This window comes from Periplaneta americana, chromosome 15 (genome assembly GCF_040183065.1).
Source record: "Periplaneta americana isolate PAMFEO1 chromosome 15, P.americana_PAMFEO1_priV1, whole genome shotgun sequence".
In the NCBI taxonomy this organism is placed as follows: domain Eukaryota; kingdom Metazoa; phylum Arthropoda; class Insecta; order Blattodea; family Blattidae; genus Periplaneta; species Periplaneta americana.
In genome coordinates this window covers 66,981,740-66,997,939 of record NC_091131.1, presented here as the reverse complement: position 1 = coordinate 66,997,939, position 16,200 = coordinate 66,981,740, and the positions used below count along the sequence as shown (strand labels likewise).

General features: G+C 35.3%; 1 protein-coding gene across 7 annotated transcripts in view; it reads left to right on the top strand.

Annotated features, from left to right (window-relative positions):
• LOC138715072 (uncharacterized) overlaps window positions 1–16,200 on the top strand; it is a 91,199-nt gene that overhangs the window by 49,113 nt on the left and 25,886 nt on the right. For 6 of the 7 annotated variants that reach the window (XM_069847559.1, XM_069847563.1, XM_069847561.1 and 3 more), the window contains 2 exons: window positions 6,874–6,999; window positions 10,521–10,902. In XM_069847559.1, coding sequence (XP_069703660.1) covers window positions 6,874–6,999; window positions 10,521–10,902 — 508 coding nt within the window. The remainder of the gene's footprint in view (window positions 1–6,873; window positions 7,000–10,520; window positions 10,903–16,200) is intronic. The other variant, XM_069847560.1, reaches the window with a different exon arrangement.

Here is a 16,200-nt window from a genome sequence, read left to right as displayed (position 1 = left end):
ATTTACAGATCTATCCAGAACAGCGACTCTTTTTTTATGATGCATTTGTTTAGCAATCAGCAGTTTGTGTTTACGCTTGACAAAATTTTAACTTTGGTGAAAGGGCTTGTGCTGTTAAAGTCCATTGCCATAGAACAGTAATATACACTTAAATGATAATCATTCTTCTTAATGTATCCAGCTGTTTGCTGACAACATATAGTCCACTGTAGTCTATTCAGTTGTTTTTCACGAGAAATGAGGGGTATTTTGATCGGTGTTCATTATAGATGCCTGTTGCTAGTAGCCAGAGTTGGTTTGTAGTCAGTATATACTGCAGGGCTGTGTCTTCTGCAACTGGTACTGATGATTAATATAATCAAAGAAAGACTATAAATTACTTCGAAGTGACAGTGGCAGTTTTATTTTAACTAATAAGTTTGACAGAACCTTCCTTATCATATGATTCTGCCTGCACCTCATGGTGTACTGGCTATGATATGCATTGTTGATATTAAACTTCGTGGGGATCAAAAATGTTAATTAGCTATTTTTTGTCTTTCGCTCATAAAATTACAAAAGTTATTTTATAAATTCAGTAATTAAATATACGTAACTCTTTTATACACATTTTATTCTTATTTCTTTTACTTAATTTTTCATCATTACATTTCTATAATACAGTATTAACGTTATTCAACAATTCCAGTTATGAAAAATGGAAAAAAAAGACTATGTTTAAAGAAATACAAATTATTAACTAGACTCTGTAAATTATTATACATTTATGACGATTTCATTTAACTCTAGCGTTTTAAATACTTTGTCGATATTTTCGTCCTTCATTCATTATAGAGTGGAATATATAGTGATAACATTTGTCATTTAGATGGCAATAACTATAAATTATTGTTCTGGTCTGTTAAATTGTTTCAGACTTATAATATGCTTCCATAAGTATTGAAAATTGGTGTATCCCATCCCATTCCACTACAGAAAGTCTGTGATAACAGAGATTATTGGTGTGTATATTAAATGGTCACCCAGAAACAACTCTTTTCATGGCTACATAATTTTCCCCAAAGTATATTCAAGAAACTTACAATAATTCTGAGTAACTCACGTTCAGATTGCAAAGATGTAATAATAGACCCTAATAAAAAAAAGTCATGGCCAGAGATCGAACATGGAACATTTACTTAGCAGGCAGATTTACTATCCCCTCAGCTGTGAAGGAAATACAGAATGCTTGCATATAACGTTGAAGTTGATTGGCGTATACTAATATTATCTCAACAAGCATTTACACATATAAATGTAAGTTTTCTACATTCTAAATCTTGATTACTATTCATGTTCTCGTATACCACAACATCAAGATTAGTTTTAATCGTATTATTTTGCTTTTTATATATGTTGAATTTATGCCAATAACTGTACCATTTCGTTGTTAATTAAAAAAAAAACACAGCCACTTTTTGTTTCCGTGAGTGTACAAGTCAGTTCATCCAGGAGTTCTGCATGTCAAATATCCAAATTTGTTTGCAGCTTGATGTATAGCATTAGACGAAAAAATGATTAAACTCTTGAAGAATTAATTTTTCTAAGTCCCCTCTAAATGAATGCCTGATTCACAAACATTTTAATGTTGAGTGATATGGATGTAGCTAATGTGATTCATCTGCAGTCTTATATATTGCAAAACTTCTTCCTCCAAGATGCGACACTTACAGCTCACCAGTAAATTATGTGCTGCTCAAGCAAAAGACCAGAGTTCCAGTCTGACTTCGTTATTTTGGTATTTTTATATGTATTCCTTGCATGTGAATTTATTGGAGGTAATTTCTATCTTTCCTTTGCTTATTTGAATATTTCGCTTTTCTTTGTGTGGAAAATATTGGATAATCATTTGATAACTGTTTACAGAAATAGCATTTTGTCATTAAGCAGAGGTGCCAACCGGGCTAAACTAGCACCGAGTTAGTTTCTTGTACTTCACTTATACACCTTCAAGTGTTTAGAACTCTCTCGACAGTCATACCAACTTTGGTGACGACAAGAGTTTCATGCTAGTATACACTCGTGCTATGCCTTGCATATACGAATCTCTGAGGTTAGGATAGGTTATGATGAAGGATGGGTGGAGCAGAGAAAAATTCTCTCTGGCACTGGGACCCGAACCCAGGTTTTCAGCTCTACATGCTGATGCTTTATCCACTAAGCCACACCGGATTCCACTTCCGATGCCAGATTGAATCCTCTCAGTTTAAGTTCCACCTCTTAAGTTTCCCTTTAGTAGCCAACCGTCATGCACTGTGTCACAGATGTGTGACAGTGGCACAATGTCCAACACATTATGTGCACAGATGCACTCATTACGAGTGACTAAGTGGCTAGGATCTGACGGAATGATCTCCGTCTTAAATCACAAAGTGATTATTTATGCATATCGTATTATTGTGATGTACCTGAGTACATATGATATTTCTGTGCAGGAATTCTGCATTATCATATGATGAAGGATTGGGTGGAGCAGACAAAAATTCTCTCCGGCACCGGGATAAAAACCTGGGTTCAGGTCCCAGTGCCAGAGAGAATTTTTCTCCGCTCCACCCATCCTTCATCATATGATAATGCAGAATTCCTGCAGGGAAATATCATGTACTTCGGTACGTCACAATACTAAGTTAGGTTAGTTTAGGCTTTTGTTTTGCCTTGCATATACGAATCTGAAAGGTTAGGTTAGATTAGGTTAGGCTTTTGTTACGCCCTGCATATAAGAAACTGTGCAGGATTTTCAAGTGCTGGACAAGGGCTGGTGGTTTTTTGTTTTGTGATGTTGTCAGTACTGGTCTGTAATAAGGTAATGTGATGGTGGGTTTTCACTTGCGAAATCACCAGAACTAATTGAGCACCATTTTCACTGCCAACTGTTACAGACTGTCCATAATTATTACGGTTTTACTCCATTATTACAGAATTGCGGTCAAAGGGAAAATTATTACGAAAAAAAAAAAGTATGACCAGAAAAAAAAAAGAAAAATAGTAATTCATTCTGTAGATAGAAAACGAGAGGAAATGTGTCAACACCACTTGCTACTAGTTCTGTGTACAGCATTTGGTAGCTATGTGGGTGAAATCGTCACTTCTGTCTGATGCAATCTCTGGTGTTAAACCAGGAAGTAGGTTAATCTGTAGTGTTGACATCATTGGCATGTGGCATGGTTTGTGAAATTGTGAACATGACGAGCGAATTCAGCACTTTATGTTATGCTTTCATTTGTTATGTATACTGTGACTGTAATTTCCAGTGATTGGTTTTCTGAAATTAAGCATGTAAGTTCTCAAACTGCATCCACTAGTAGGAAAACTACAAAGTGCAAAAATATAAAGACAGTTACACAAAGGAATGGCGATGTTTAGTTGCTTCGCATGTTAGTGAAAACCATATGCTTTGTAGTGTGTTCTCATGTGACTTTTCTGTAGCTCATTTGTAGCCAAGATGACTTTAGAAGACACATTGATTCAAAGAAGCATAAACATATGGACAAGTGAAATAGGAAAAATAGGTGTATTTCGTCATTCTTTGTTAATAAGGATGAATTTCTTAAGGATGCAGAAATTGTAGATATTTGACACAGAAAAAATGTTTCATATTCATCTCGTGAATATTTTATTCAAAGATACACAAATTTGGTGAAGGAAAATGAATATGACAAACTTGAAGAGAGTGCGAATTACCAATGTGATAATTTTCGTGAAAATATTGTAAATGGGTCTAGAATAAATGTAAATTGGGGCAAAATTGCTGATCTTAGAAACGAAAATGGACAAGTAAAATATAAAACATTATGTAAAGCTACATTTGCTATACTGAGTGTGCATTCACAGCAACTTCCCTACAGAAAGTTTTCAGTGTTACGAGAAAGAATTAAGCTCATCATCATTGATATCACTTCTGATCCAGAAATTCTATGACATTAAGAAGAAATTTGCAGAAAAGCAGCTGTCAGATGCAAAACATGTAACGAAGAATGTTTTTCGCAGATAATATCATATGGTTCAGATCTCACTTTCGAAAGAAGAATGAATAAGATGGGATTACGGATAACCCACTTCAAAGATTGGCACCTCTGCATTCTCATTTTTATGTCTTATGCCAATAAAATTGTCGTTTTACAAATCAAAAATAACTTCATTTATTATAAAAACATAACAACTGATGATACCAAACACACTAAATGGAAGCATTGACTGAGGTGTGCGAACAGATGTATCTGATATAAGACTGACCTTAATAGCTCACTAGCTTGTAATGTTTATGCGAGAGACTGGGTTGTAACTGTAACAGATGTAACTGTTTGTGTGTGTGTGTGTGTGTGTGTGACATTTTAAAGATAATGTCAGAGCTAACCCAAGTGTGTTTTTCTTCCTATTTTTATCTTGAGTGCTTCGTTTTGTTACATACAACACATCTATTTTAATTTGGTAGTACTGTTTTAATTATAAATACGTGATAAAGGAGTGTTGCACATGCATTAACTGCAACAGAAGGAAAGACAGAAATGAACTGTTCTCGTCATTCTGAGGGGTATTGGGTGACCAAGCACATAGTATAATGCTTGTAAACAGCTCTTCTTTCACTCATGAAGGATGCAGGTAGGTTACTTGGAGTATCTGATTCCACAGCATGACATTCGATGAGATTATCCAGGGCAGGAATTGAACACCATACAGCAAGTTCTGGAAGGATATATATGTCAATTCCTGCACAGCAGAGGACGTTGCTTTGACTGCAGAAGCGAAAGCAATCTGTTCCCATCTGCATCTGCAATTAGCAATTAGAGTAAATGCCCAGGTTCCTGGATTGTCCTGCACAGCCTTAAGGCGTTTGTGGGGTTAGGCTGCTTTCCTAGATTGGCAACAGTAAAAGTTATGTCACTAACACTCATAGATTGTTCTGCCTTGCTTTTGCAGAGGAAAATGTTAATCGGGACAGGAAAAAGCAATATTTTCAGACAAGATTACATTTGACTCTGCATGGTGACAAATAGTCTATCGTCGATACAATCCTAAATACAGGGCAACATTCTACAGCAATGACCTTGTATCTGTGGCATGTTGAAGGTGGATTCCAGTGACTGTCTAGGTGTTCTGTGGAGGCTTGACAGGCGTCTGAATGCCATGCTATGCATAGTATGTTGGAGCATGTCGTGATTGCCTCTATGAGGATGATGTATCCTGTCCTGAGGATGAAATGATTCTATTTCAGGATGATAATCATCATGTGTACACCTTTCCTGGGGTGATGAACTGGTTTTCGGAGAAACTAGATATCAGACTGATAGACTTGCCACATATAAACCCAACAGAAAATATATGGAAAGAGGTAAAGAGGATCATGAAAATTACGCAGAAATATCGTCAGCCAACCACAGAGGATGCCATCTTAGAAAATATTGAGAATGCCTGTAATAGTATACAATACTTCGTCATCAACAACCTATACCACAAAGGTTACAGGCTGTAATAGAAGCACTGGGACAGCATACCTAATATTAAATGGTTATATGTATTCTTTGGTTTTTGTTTTTTTCCAAGAAAGATTTATTTTTATTTTAGGAGAAAAGTATTTATATGGCCAATTGCACTTATCGTCACTGCGCCTCTAAAATCTACTATGTGTTTTTAAAATGATTTTGCTGGAGGAAGAAAAAAAGCATTGTCACTTTTAATTCCCTTGATTTTCAAAGCCGCATTCGGTATAATTTCATCATTTTTCTCCTATTGATTGAAATTATACAGAAAGTAGCTTTGAAAATCAAGGGATTTAAAAGTGACAATGCTGTTTTATTTCTTCTGCAAAATCATTTTAAAAACACATAACAGATTTTGGTGGCACGGCGACATTATGCTTTTATGTAATTATTGCATTACTACTCTTAAGGAAAAGAATTTCGTTACCATAAATGGTTTATATTACAAGGAAAACTGTTCCATTTGTAATATGTATTTGTCTCTTAATATTGACAAAAATTGTCATTAGTTTTTAATATATTATAACACAAATGCCTTCAGAGAGAGAGAGAGAAGAAAACAGAAGGAACTTAAGCATTTCAAAATGGAATCCATGAATTTGAGTGAAGCTGTCTAAAGGGGACTTAGAATTTGGAGGCCTTTCTTTTTTTCTTTTTTTGGTCTAAAGCTGTACATCGTTAGTCCGCATGTTTCCTAGTATAATTTGACTAAATCACCTCGTCCTACTTCCCTAGACCTGTTACCTGCCCATCTGTTTCCTGTGACAATTCCCATTCTTTCCAGTTGTGCATCAAAACAATCATAACAGTCTCCAAACTATGAAGTACTAGTTTCTTTTTTGTGTGTGCGTACGTGCGTGCGCGTGCATGCTTTTTTTTTTTCTCTCGTGTTTTCCCCCCTAAATTTTTATTGGTGAAATATTCGCAATTGATATAGTAAACTGTATTTTTCGGTTATATTGCTTTGTGAATGTGCTTGGAAATAAACAAAAAATATATAATTTACAGAACTCCAATTTTGAAAAATCATAACTTCAATTCGACTTCATTTATTAGAGACTTACACGAGACATTTTGATTATTTTATAGCCACTGTGCATAGTTAAATGGAGACATGTCTTATTTCAGAACGAGTGTGTTTCAATAATTGCCATAAAATGCTGTTAAGATGAGGAGAATGAAAATGAAGCAAATTATCAAGCAGACAACTGTTGCGTCTGCTATACTTATATTGCTGGTTATGACGTAGTAGATTTTGCCAAGTTGACTTCTCATTTATACTGAACTGGTAGTTGATAAATTCTAGTACATGATGAAGACCCATGATTTTTAAAAGCGTTGAACTTTTTTTTTTCAGGTGGGTGTTATAAGTCTAGGCACAACATCGCAGGATGGCAACATGCGTCAAGTGAAGGTGGAGGTATTGGGGGTTATGGACCCAGAGAATAAGTTGATACGTCTGCGTGCTGTGGAACCACTCCAGGTAAGTTGCAGTGACTGACTAATAGGAATGGCCAAAAAAAAAAAAAGTGAAGGTTTTTTTTTTTGCGTGATTTACTTTCTTGAGTTAGTGTCTCAAATACTGATTGCAGTGGAAGTTAGGAAGTACGTATTAACACAAGCCATTTCATCAAACTTTACTAGTTTATTTACATTATTTTTTGGATACTTAGTATACTTTATTTATTTATTCATTTATTTACTCATGCTGATATGTTTTATGAATTAATTTTACAGGGAAATATTATTGATTGTAATGATGCTGAGCGTTTGTGGAGCATATTATTGACTGTGTAGTGATGTTGGTTGTGTTTTTGGAATTTTGTCATAAACGTTTTAATAATGCTGTTTTTTGTTGTGGGGATTATACAATACTTTATAATGTAGTGGTGCTGAATATATTTTGGGAAGGTTTTTGGTTGTATGATGGTCTTTATTGTATTTTGAGAATGTTGTGTCTTGAGAGACATTGTAATTTGGCAGTACTGCTATTAATTGTATAGCAGGGTTCGTATTGTACAGTGGTAGTCGAAGTGCTTCAGAAGTGTGTGTGGTAATTTTACTGTGTTTTGGAAGCATTTTTGATGGTGCTAATTGTGTTTTGGAAATGATTGTGCACATACTGTTTTGGAAGTGTTATTATTAGTTATGTGGTGAGTCATTGTATTTTCGCAATGTTTTTTATTATTATGATATAAGATATGATATTTAATGTCACACATTTCTGTACAGTAGAACCTCGATTTTATTTATCATAATGAAGAGAAGTGTAAAAAAATATTAACTGAAAAAGGTTTGTGTAATCCATTCTGCTTTCTCTTATCTTATTTTAGTGTTTTTTTTTTTTTTTTTTTTTTTTAAGTCTTTCCTTTTTTGTGAACTTTACTATTAGCAATTTTTTTCTGATCTCCATTCTAATTCTCTGAAGTAAAACAATGTTCGGAAATCAAGTGTCATTTTCTTGCTTCAAAAACCTCATGAGGGTCTTAGCTGATTCAAGCGCAATTTGTAGTGGAACATGCTATTCAGGCACTATCTCTTTGTTCTCGCCACTATTGTCATTGTCACAAAGGCAGAGTCAGCAATAATGTCATCATCACTTTTAATTTCATGTTCAGAAAGCATCAAGTCTATATCCTAGCACTGATTAATGTTTTCTGCATCCACATCGAAATATTTCGCCATTTTCCTCCACCAACGTTTTAATAGCTTCTTTTATTATTCCACTGTTGTAATTCTCTTCAAACCCTTGAAATTCGTCTTCAAATATCTCAATGAAGTAAAGCTTCCTCCATGATTATATAATATCCTCGCATTTAATCATGTTCCATGCATTGTTTATGAAGAAGATATCCTCTTTTATGTTCGTTTTCTTCCAGAACTGAAGCACTGGAATGTTTAACGTGCTGAAGGAAGGGCTACAACTTTGATTTTGAAGTTCTGTGCACAGCTAATCTCTTCCCTCATTACCTCTGCTCATATATTACTGTATCCTTGAAAGTTCTTTACCCTCTCTCCTGTCTTCTTGTCATAATTACTGACTCCTATCTCTTTCTATCTGTTGTACATTCTTTCACTCTGATCATTAAACTCAGTTTTGCTGTGTTGTCTCACGATCAATGTCTCCAAAATTAGCCATTCCATTCATTTTTGGTCAGTCATCTTTATTCCATGCTTCTGATGACATTTCCCTTCCTCTCCTCGAATGATTTCTTATCCAAAACTCAAGATGTTCAAAATTCTTTTGACAGTATTCCAAGTCATATGTCTTCCTATTGACTTCTATTGAACAATATCATTGTTCCTTATACCAAAATTCCCTTTAGTCATTGCCTCTCTTAGGAATGGTAATAGTAATTTTTTTCTACTTCTCGTTTCGTAACTATAACCTTGCTCATTTCTTATTCCTGTTCCCTTCAGATTCTTCATTTTATTCATAATTACTTCTTCGTTCTAATGCTAAGGAATATTACTAGAATTGGATGATTTCTGCCTTTACCTAGTCTCTATGCTGCCTCTGTGTGACCTTCATTAACATATAAATTAAGTAGCTCCAACACACGTAAACTGAATCATATGTTTCACTCTGTGTTCACGACTATCTCTTCTTTTAGTCCGAAAATTATCAAATTCTTCATCTGGTCGGCCTGGGTGGCGCAGTTGGTAGAGTGCCTTCTGTGCCCGAGGTTGCAGGTTTTTTCCTGTCCCAGGTTGATGGTATTTAAGTTTGCTTAAATGCTACAGGCTCATGTCAGTAGTTTTACATGTAAAAGAACTCCTATGGGACAAAATTCCGACTCACCGGCGATGCTGATATAACCTTAGCAGTTGCGAGGTTCGTTAAATAAACCACAATTAAAAAAAAAATCATCATCTGGTTAAGTTCTAAATACAGTGAAACCTCTGTAAGACGCTCTTCAAGGGAACACATAAAAATAACGTATTAAACGGGGCAACATACTGTATTAGCGAGAGTAGATCATTTTTAGATTTTTAAAATTTTAACACAAAAGTATAAATCAACATAAACATTTGTTGAAGAAATTTAAGGATTAAATAATGTAATTATGTGGATAAAAGGTTATTTTATTTTCTTTCCTTTCAGAAAATAACAGAACAAATACACTGTCTTATCAGTTAAAGTGCCCCTTTATTTAAAAAGTCAAAAATTGTAATTCATTACTATGAATAATTGCATTTTCCACACGATTTAAATCGGAAGTGACATCAGTAATTTGACTACTAGAAACATTAATGAATCTACGAAACACAGACACTGTGGCAAGGGCTTCGTTGTGAGAAAGATTTAGAATGTCTACCACTTCCTCTTCATCTAGTCATTACTGACAATGCGATTTAAAACTGCCAGCAAGGACAGGCTCTGAACACAGTAGTCTTGCAGGTACAGGTACTCAAGGGTCGCATTCCAGTCTATTGTATTCACCAAATAAAGACTTCTTTAATATAAATTGTTGAATATGCAGGTGCTAGCAGTAAATGTAGAAGTCCAGGAAAATTTTCTCGGTATCCTTTGAAGTATGATATTTTAGAATTTTCAGCAGATGAACGAGTGTATTAAACAGGATGATGAGTTATTAAGTGGTGGATTTTATGTGGTTTTATATAGGGATGTCAAGGGACTGGACGAAGAGAGCATACAATGAGGGATAGCATAACAAACAGGCGTGTATTTATCAGGGTTTCATTGTACTTAATTCTGTTCTTCATTTGGTTATTTTTCTGATGTACTTCTTCAGCCCTCTTGATGGTGGCCTCAGTGTTTAATTTAGTGCTTGCTATTGCGTGACTGAAATCTCAGTTATTTATTATATGATATTGGTAGTCATATTTTGAGAATGTTGTTGTTGCTTGTCAGGTGATGACATAGCATTTAGTAAGTACTACTGATTTTTTGGTGGGTATTGTATTTTGGGAGTGTTTCTGATTGTATGGTGCTGGTCATTGTTTCTCGAATATTGTTGTTGATTGGTAGTGCTCTTGAAGCAGGAGGGGGAGCGGAACTACAAGCGGCGCTTTGTGAAGATCTTGGAGCCTTTGGAACAGTGGGTGGATAAGGACAGCATCATCCTGACTGATTTCACGGTGGACAAGGGCACGCTACATAACATGGGCTTCAGCTCGGTGTACCAGGTGTCCATCAGTGATGCACCTGCTCCCCAGAACAAGTACAGCAACCAGAATGTGATGGAGTACCTGCGTCGCATTGTGCCTCGCATGTTCCAGAATACACTTTCGCTACTAAGTCGTCAGATCATTCAGCAGTTTCTGGATGAGCTGGTATGGCGTGAACGGTGGGGACCTGTTGCATCACAGGCCTTTGACAACATCGTTGCCCACATGGCTGAGCAAACGAAGCTTGAGACTGGTGAGATTTAATTAATTGTGTTATTCATCAGTATGTTAATAAATAGATAAGCATTTGAGTCTCTCTCTCTCTTTATTATTCTTGTGATAAATAAGCCTGACACTTGGCAGGATGATGATGACGATTATTATTATTATTATTATTATCATCATCATCATCATAATCATCATCATCATCACCACCACCACCACAATCACTACTGCCTTCACCACCACCACCACAATCACTACTGCCTTCACCATTATCACCACACATTATGCATATGTTGCCTGAAGCAATCTATATTTCTTCAATCGAACATTTCTTTGGTGTTTTTCCCCTTTTCTCGCATTGACTTATGGTTTTTAAATTATGTATGTGTATCCAATGCCTACCCACTTTATTTGCGTGATTCAGGTTCTACATATTGCAGAAAGATGGCAGGATTGTGACCCATTTTTCAAGTTGCACACCACTTTGGCAGGCCATGCTGTGCAAGTTTATAATTATTGTTGAACTAGTCTTGAAGTTTTCGTTGGCACATTAGAACAGTATGCCTATATTGTCTATGAGCTATTATTTTTCTAAGGTTTTTATCTTCCTTCAGTGTATGTTTCATGCCTCTTCCTCTCCCCCACTCAATTTTGCGACAATTGTTAAAATTTATTTGATTTGTGTAGAATAGTTTTGTCTTTATTTATTGCTCTTGTTTGGTCCCCTTCATGTAATTTTGGTGTAGGCACTGTCTTATTTTCTGTCACTATTTATATAGGGTGTTTCATGAGGATTTACCGTCACTTCCCGAGCTTACTTCTGAAGACATTCTAAGCAAGAAATGTCCTATAAACGTGTGTCTCAATCTCAATATTTTCAGAATTACACTGATTTTAATTTGTTAGTAAAATACGTATTTTTCTTTAGTTTTAAGGGTAAAAATATATTACAAATAGAGAATGAACTATTCAGAAGTATCATTTCTTTATTTGACTAGTGTTCTGAAGCTAAAAATATGTTGTTAATTGCTTTGTACAGATTTTGTGTTTTAATTTTTAACTAAAAATTATTGATAAATGCATAAGAAAATGTAATTTCGCAGTTAAAAATTGGGGGTGGGGGGGGGGAATCTGTACGAAGCAACTTTGGAATTCATAACACATTTTTAGCTTCAGAATACTGGCTAATTAAAGAAATGATACTCCTGAATAGTTCATTCTTTATCTGTAATATTCTTTTACCCTTAAAACTAAAAAATAGTGGTATTTTGCAAACAATTTCAAATTAGTGTAGCTCTGAAAATATTGAGATTAGGACACATGTTTATATGACTTTTTTTGCTCAGAATGTCTTTGGAAATGAGCTCCGTAAGTGACGGTAAATCCTCGTGAATCACCCTGTATACATTTTTCCGTATTTTGTATTTCACGATCATTTTCATTATTAATACATGATAAAAGTGCACCCTAATATTTAAATTGATTTGTTAAATAACGTAATTATCTGTATTAAAACTTATTGAAAAAGCAGAACTGGGGTCAACAGTCTGTTGCATGTGGAGACTTATTCCTCATTTCAAATATAATGTAATCTAGGAGCATAATCTACGAGTTCTGCTTTCCCATTTGATGTCCAAGCACAGTTATTAATCACAGTATTTTTCGTTGCAAGTAGTCTGATTAACTTAAAATTATGCAAATATAGTCTTTCAGGTGAAGCTCCCTGTAAAGCAGATTTGAATAATTTCAAGGGAAAAATTGTTCTGGTGCCGGGTATCGATCCCGGGACCTCTGGTTGAATGTACCTCTGGTAAAGGAACAATTTTTCCCTTGAAATTATTCAACTTAAAAATTTTTTATCTAGCATGGACCTTATTTATAGGTTTTAATGAAACCATTTAATATCAAGTTTCATAAACACAAAGTAGAGTTATTTAATATAAATTCATGAACAAACTATTATAAATTATGACTTTATATTCTTTTATGGGAACACAATAAAAGATAAAGCATGTGAATTTCTGATATATTCTGTCTTGTACTGTAGCTTATGTTGTTGAGAAATGGTGAATAGGCATTGTTTTCATGGTGTTCCATGAAAAGTACTGTTATTCAAAGAAAATGCATGCCATTAGTGAATGAAGTTCTACATACTGCATTGCTATAATTATTGTATGATAAATTTTCGTATGTTTTAGGAAACTGTGTTATTCTACCCCCAGATATTGAAATGTGTGCACCAGATACATTTTATTGCATATTGTATAGAAATACAGTACTTGTTCGTCGTCATCTTAGGTTGTAAAGCTTTTCCCATTTACAAAAATGTTGTTGTTGTTTTCTAATGCCAGGCGTTTGACCTCTTGCACTCCAATATTTTTCAAAGATATTATCATGACCAGCCACTGAAGCACAGATTTTGAGGTGTTCCGAATCCATTTCTTGGTTTGAGTTGAGTTAAATGGCAAGTTGTAGCCGATTTAAGTGAACACCGTATTTTAACATTTTGGTGGCTACTTCATTCACACACAACCCCCAGAATGTCTGGAGGACCACACCTGCTGTTGGTCGACGGGTCCATTGGACCTAGCTGGGAGATCTTGTTGATTACCAGCTTTCCCTCCTTAAGCCACTGGAGGACGATTTTAGTGCCATAGCAGGTCAGCACTAGGAACAGAAAAGTAGAAAGAGAAGGAAGGAAAGGGAAATGAACCCCTAGGCCTCGAATGCTCTAATGCCATCGGGGTCGAAGAAAGTAAGAGTTCAGTCAGAGGACTGGATAGGAAAGGGTAAAGAGGGAATTAGGTATTGGATAGAGGAAAATTATACCAAATTCAGTCAATAACTCATCAAGCTGACCAGTGCTAATGGATGAGTAGCCCCTCCCTTTAGTTCAGCTCGTAAAATTATGCTTACTAACAGCTGCACCACGGGAAGGTAGGGATGGGACATTGGGTATTTGTCCAGGTTGGTTCATTAAAGCCTTCAATGGGAAGGATTAATGGCTCTCACCCCTGTATCTGACAGATACCCTTTTGCAGAAAAATAGTAGTTTTCAGTGAAATGTCAGTTTTCCTACATAATTTTCCTATTTTCCAAAATCCATCTTTCGTCAGTTCTGAGAACTAATTGCATTTCAAAATAAAACAAAACACACACAACAACAAACAATAGGCTTTTACACGAAGGCCGTGACCTGCAGGATTGCTGACATATTAAATTTGGAGTTCAAATTCAATTGGTTATGAAAAGCTTCAAGACTTACTAAAAATTATTTACAGATCTGATTCTGCGGTGTGTAATTTTCTGAGTACAGCTGGTATTGGATATTAAAATCTACGAAACTAGAGGTGGTTTGATGACATTATTACCATTAAAATGAATTATTATTATTATAGTTAATGCCATGATGTTAATATATAAACTACAAAACTTGCATAAGATAATAATATTATTATTATTAAAAATAAAATATTTTATAGTTATTAATCAAGTGGCTTGGGACTTTTTCATATATTAAATGGCGGTGTGGTGTAGATTCAGTATTGGCTCGAGAGAGCGCAAAAATTACAGTTCCTAAGGAAAGACGGTATTACTTACTGATGAAATAAGAGGCCTAGAAAATTTTGTAGTATCCCGATCATTTCAGCAAGATATCTTAGCAGGATAAAATGATTTTATCCTCTACATTTCAAGCTCTACATGCAGCAGGTACACCAAGATGCTATGTCTGTTGTTCGAAAGCTTAGCAAACCTGACTTTCTTTAACTTTCACCTACAATCCACAATGATCTGAAATAGCTATTGCTTTACTCCCATATGAAAACCCCACTGATCGTTCTGACATTTTTACTTACGTTTTCGCATTAAAACTCAAAAACTGATGGTGGATAGGTTCAAGAAAAAGTATTTGGCATAAAAATAACATTCAGAGGTAATATGTTTCATTATTATGGAAGCAAATAATTTTCAAAATGTCTGGTATTTTTCGTTGAAAATAAATCTGAAAAATTTTTATTTGAACGTCTAACGAACTTAGTTTGCAGCGTTTGCTGCACAAGCCACTAGTTTTATGTAATTTGACAGCTTGATTCCTAAATATCTAAATGCAATTACTATTGTATAATTTTATTCTCTAATTCTAGTTCACACCTCATCTTTTAGATTGTACTCATGTTATCATTAAAAAGCGCAAATGAGATGCGTATTAAGAGAATGCAGGTTTACTACAAAATGCTTTAATGACGTCATGAGTGTGGGTGAAGTTGTGCCTCTTCAGTACACTGACTTTATGCTCACAACTCACTGGTAGTAGACGTGATTTCGTAGCATTTGCCATTCTTCGGCAGTTCTTTGCTTACTCCCATACTTGAAACACTTGCTGGCATATTTTTTAACTTCTTCTCTTAGATTTTCATGTAAACTTTCTACCTCGGGACTAGGAGAGATGGCGGTGCACAACTTCTAATCACTAGATTGTGCACCAATATGCCTGAGTTAAATCCCAAATCTTTCCGCAGTGCATATGAAGAGAAGACATATATCACTGTTGATAGTGATTTGCCTGTCGGATGGGGATATTAAGCCTGGCAGCCCTCTTGGTGCTATTCGGCAGGATTAGGCTACGTGCCGGCACCAGGTTTCCCCCTCTCCCTTCCTCATCTTCATCATCATCACTCATTTCATACACTACACTTACACGAACACTTACACTCACCCTAGAACAAGACATAACCTCCACAGATACACATCATATACAGTGTGGCCTGCCGAAGTGGTGTGCAACTAAAAAATGGGTCACAGTCCTGCCATCTATCCGCAATATGCGGAACCCGAATCACGTAAAGTGAAGTGGGTAGGCACTGGATACATACATACATACATACATACATACATACATACATACATACATACATACAATGAATGCTGTAACACACTGAATTGTACATATTGTAAATAAATGTAGTAACTTAAAGTGAAATGTAAGCAATAGGTGCTTTAATATTTTATGCTCGACCATGCCGAAATGTAGTAATTATACACCTGGTATTAGCCCTTTAATGCACCTCATTAAAGTACACCTATTCATTATAATTCAGTTGTTCAGCCAATGAGAAATCACCATTGTACCATTATAAAACCGCAAGTATCGATTATTCTCGGATATGCAATCAAAAGACAATTAGCAAAAAGTCATGGAGGCTGGAAATCCAATACTGTCGCAGAAGGTTATGTTCTGTTACTATAATAATTAGTGTTAATTGTAAATAATATTCAAATAAATTCAATTTGTCATCTCGTTTTTCAATTCTAAATCAATTTCCAG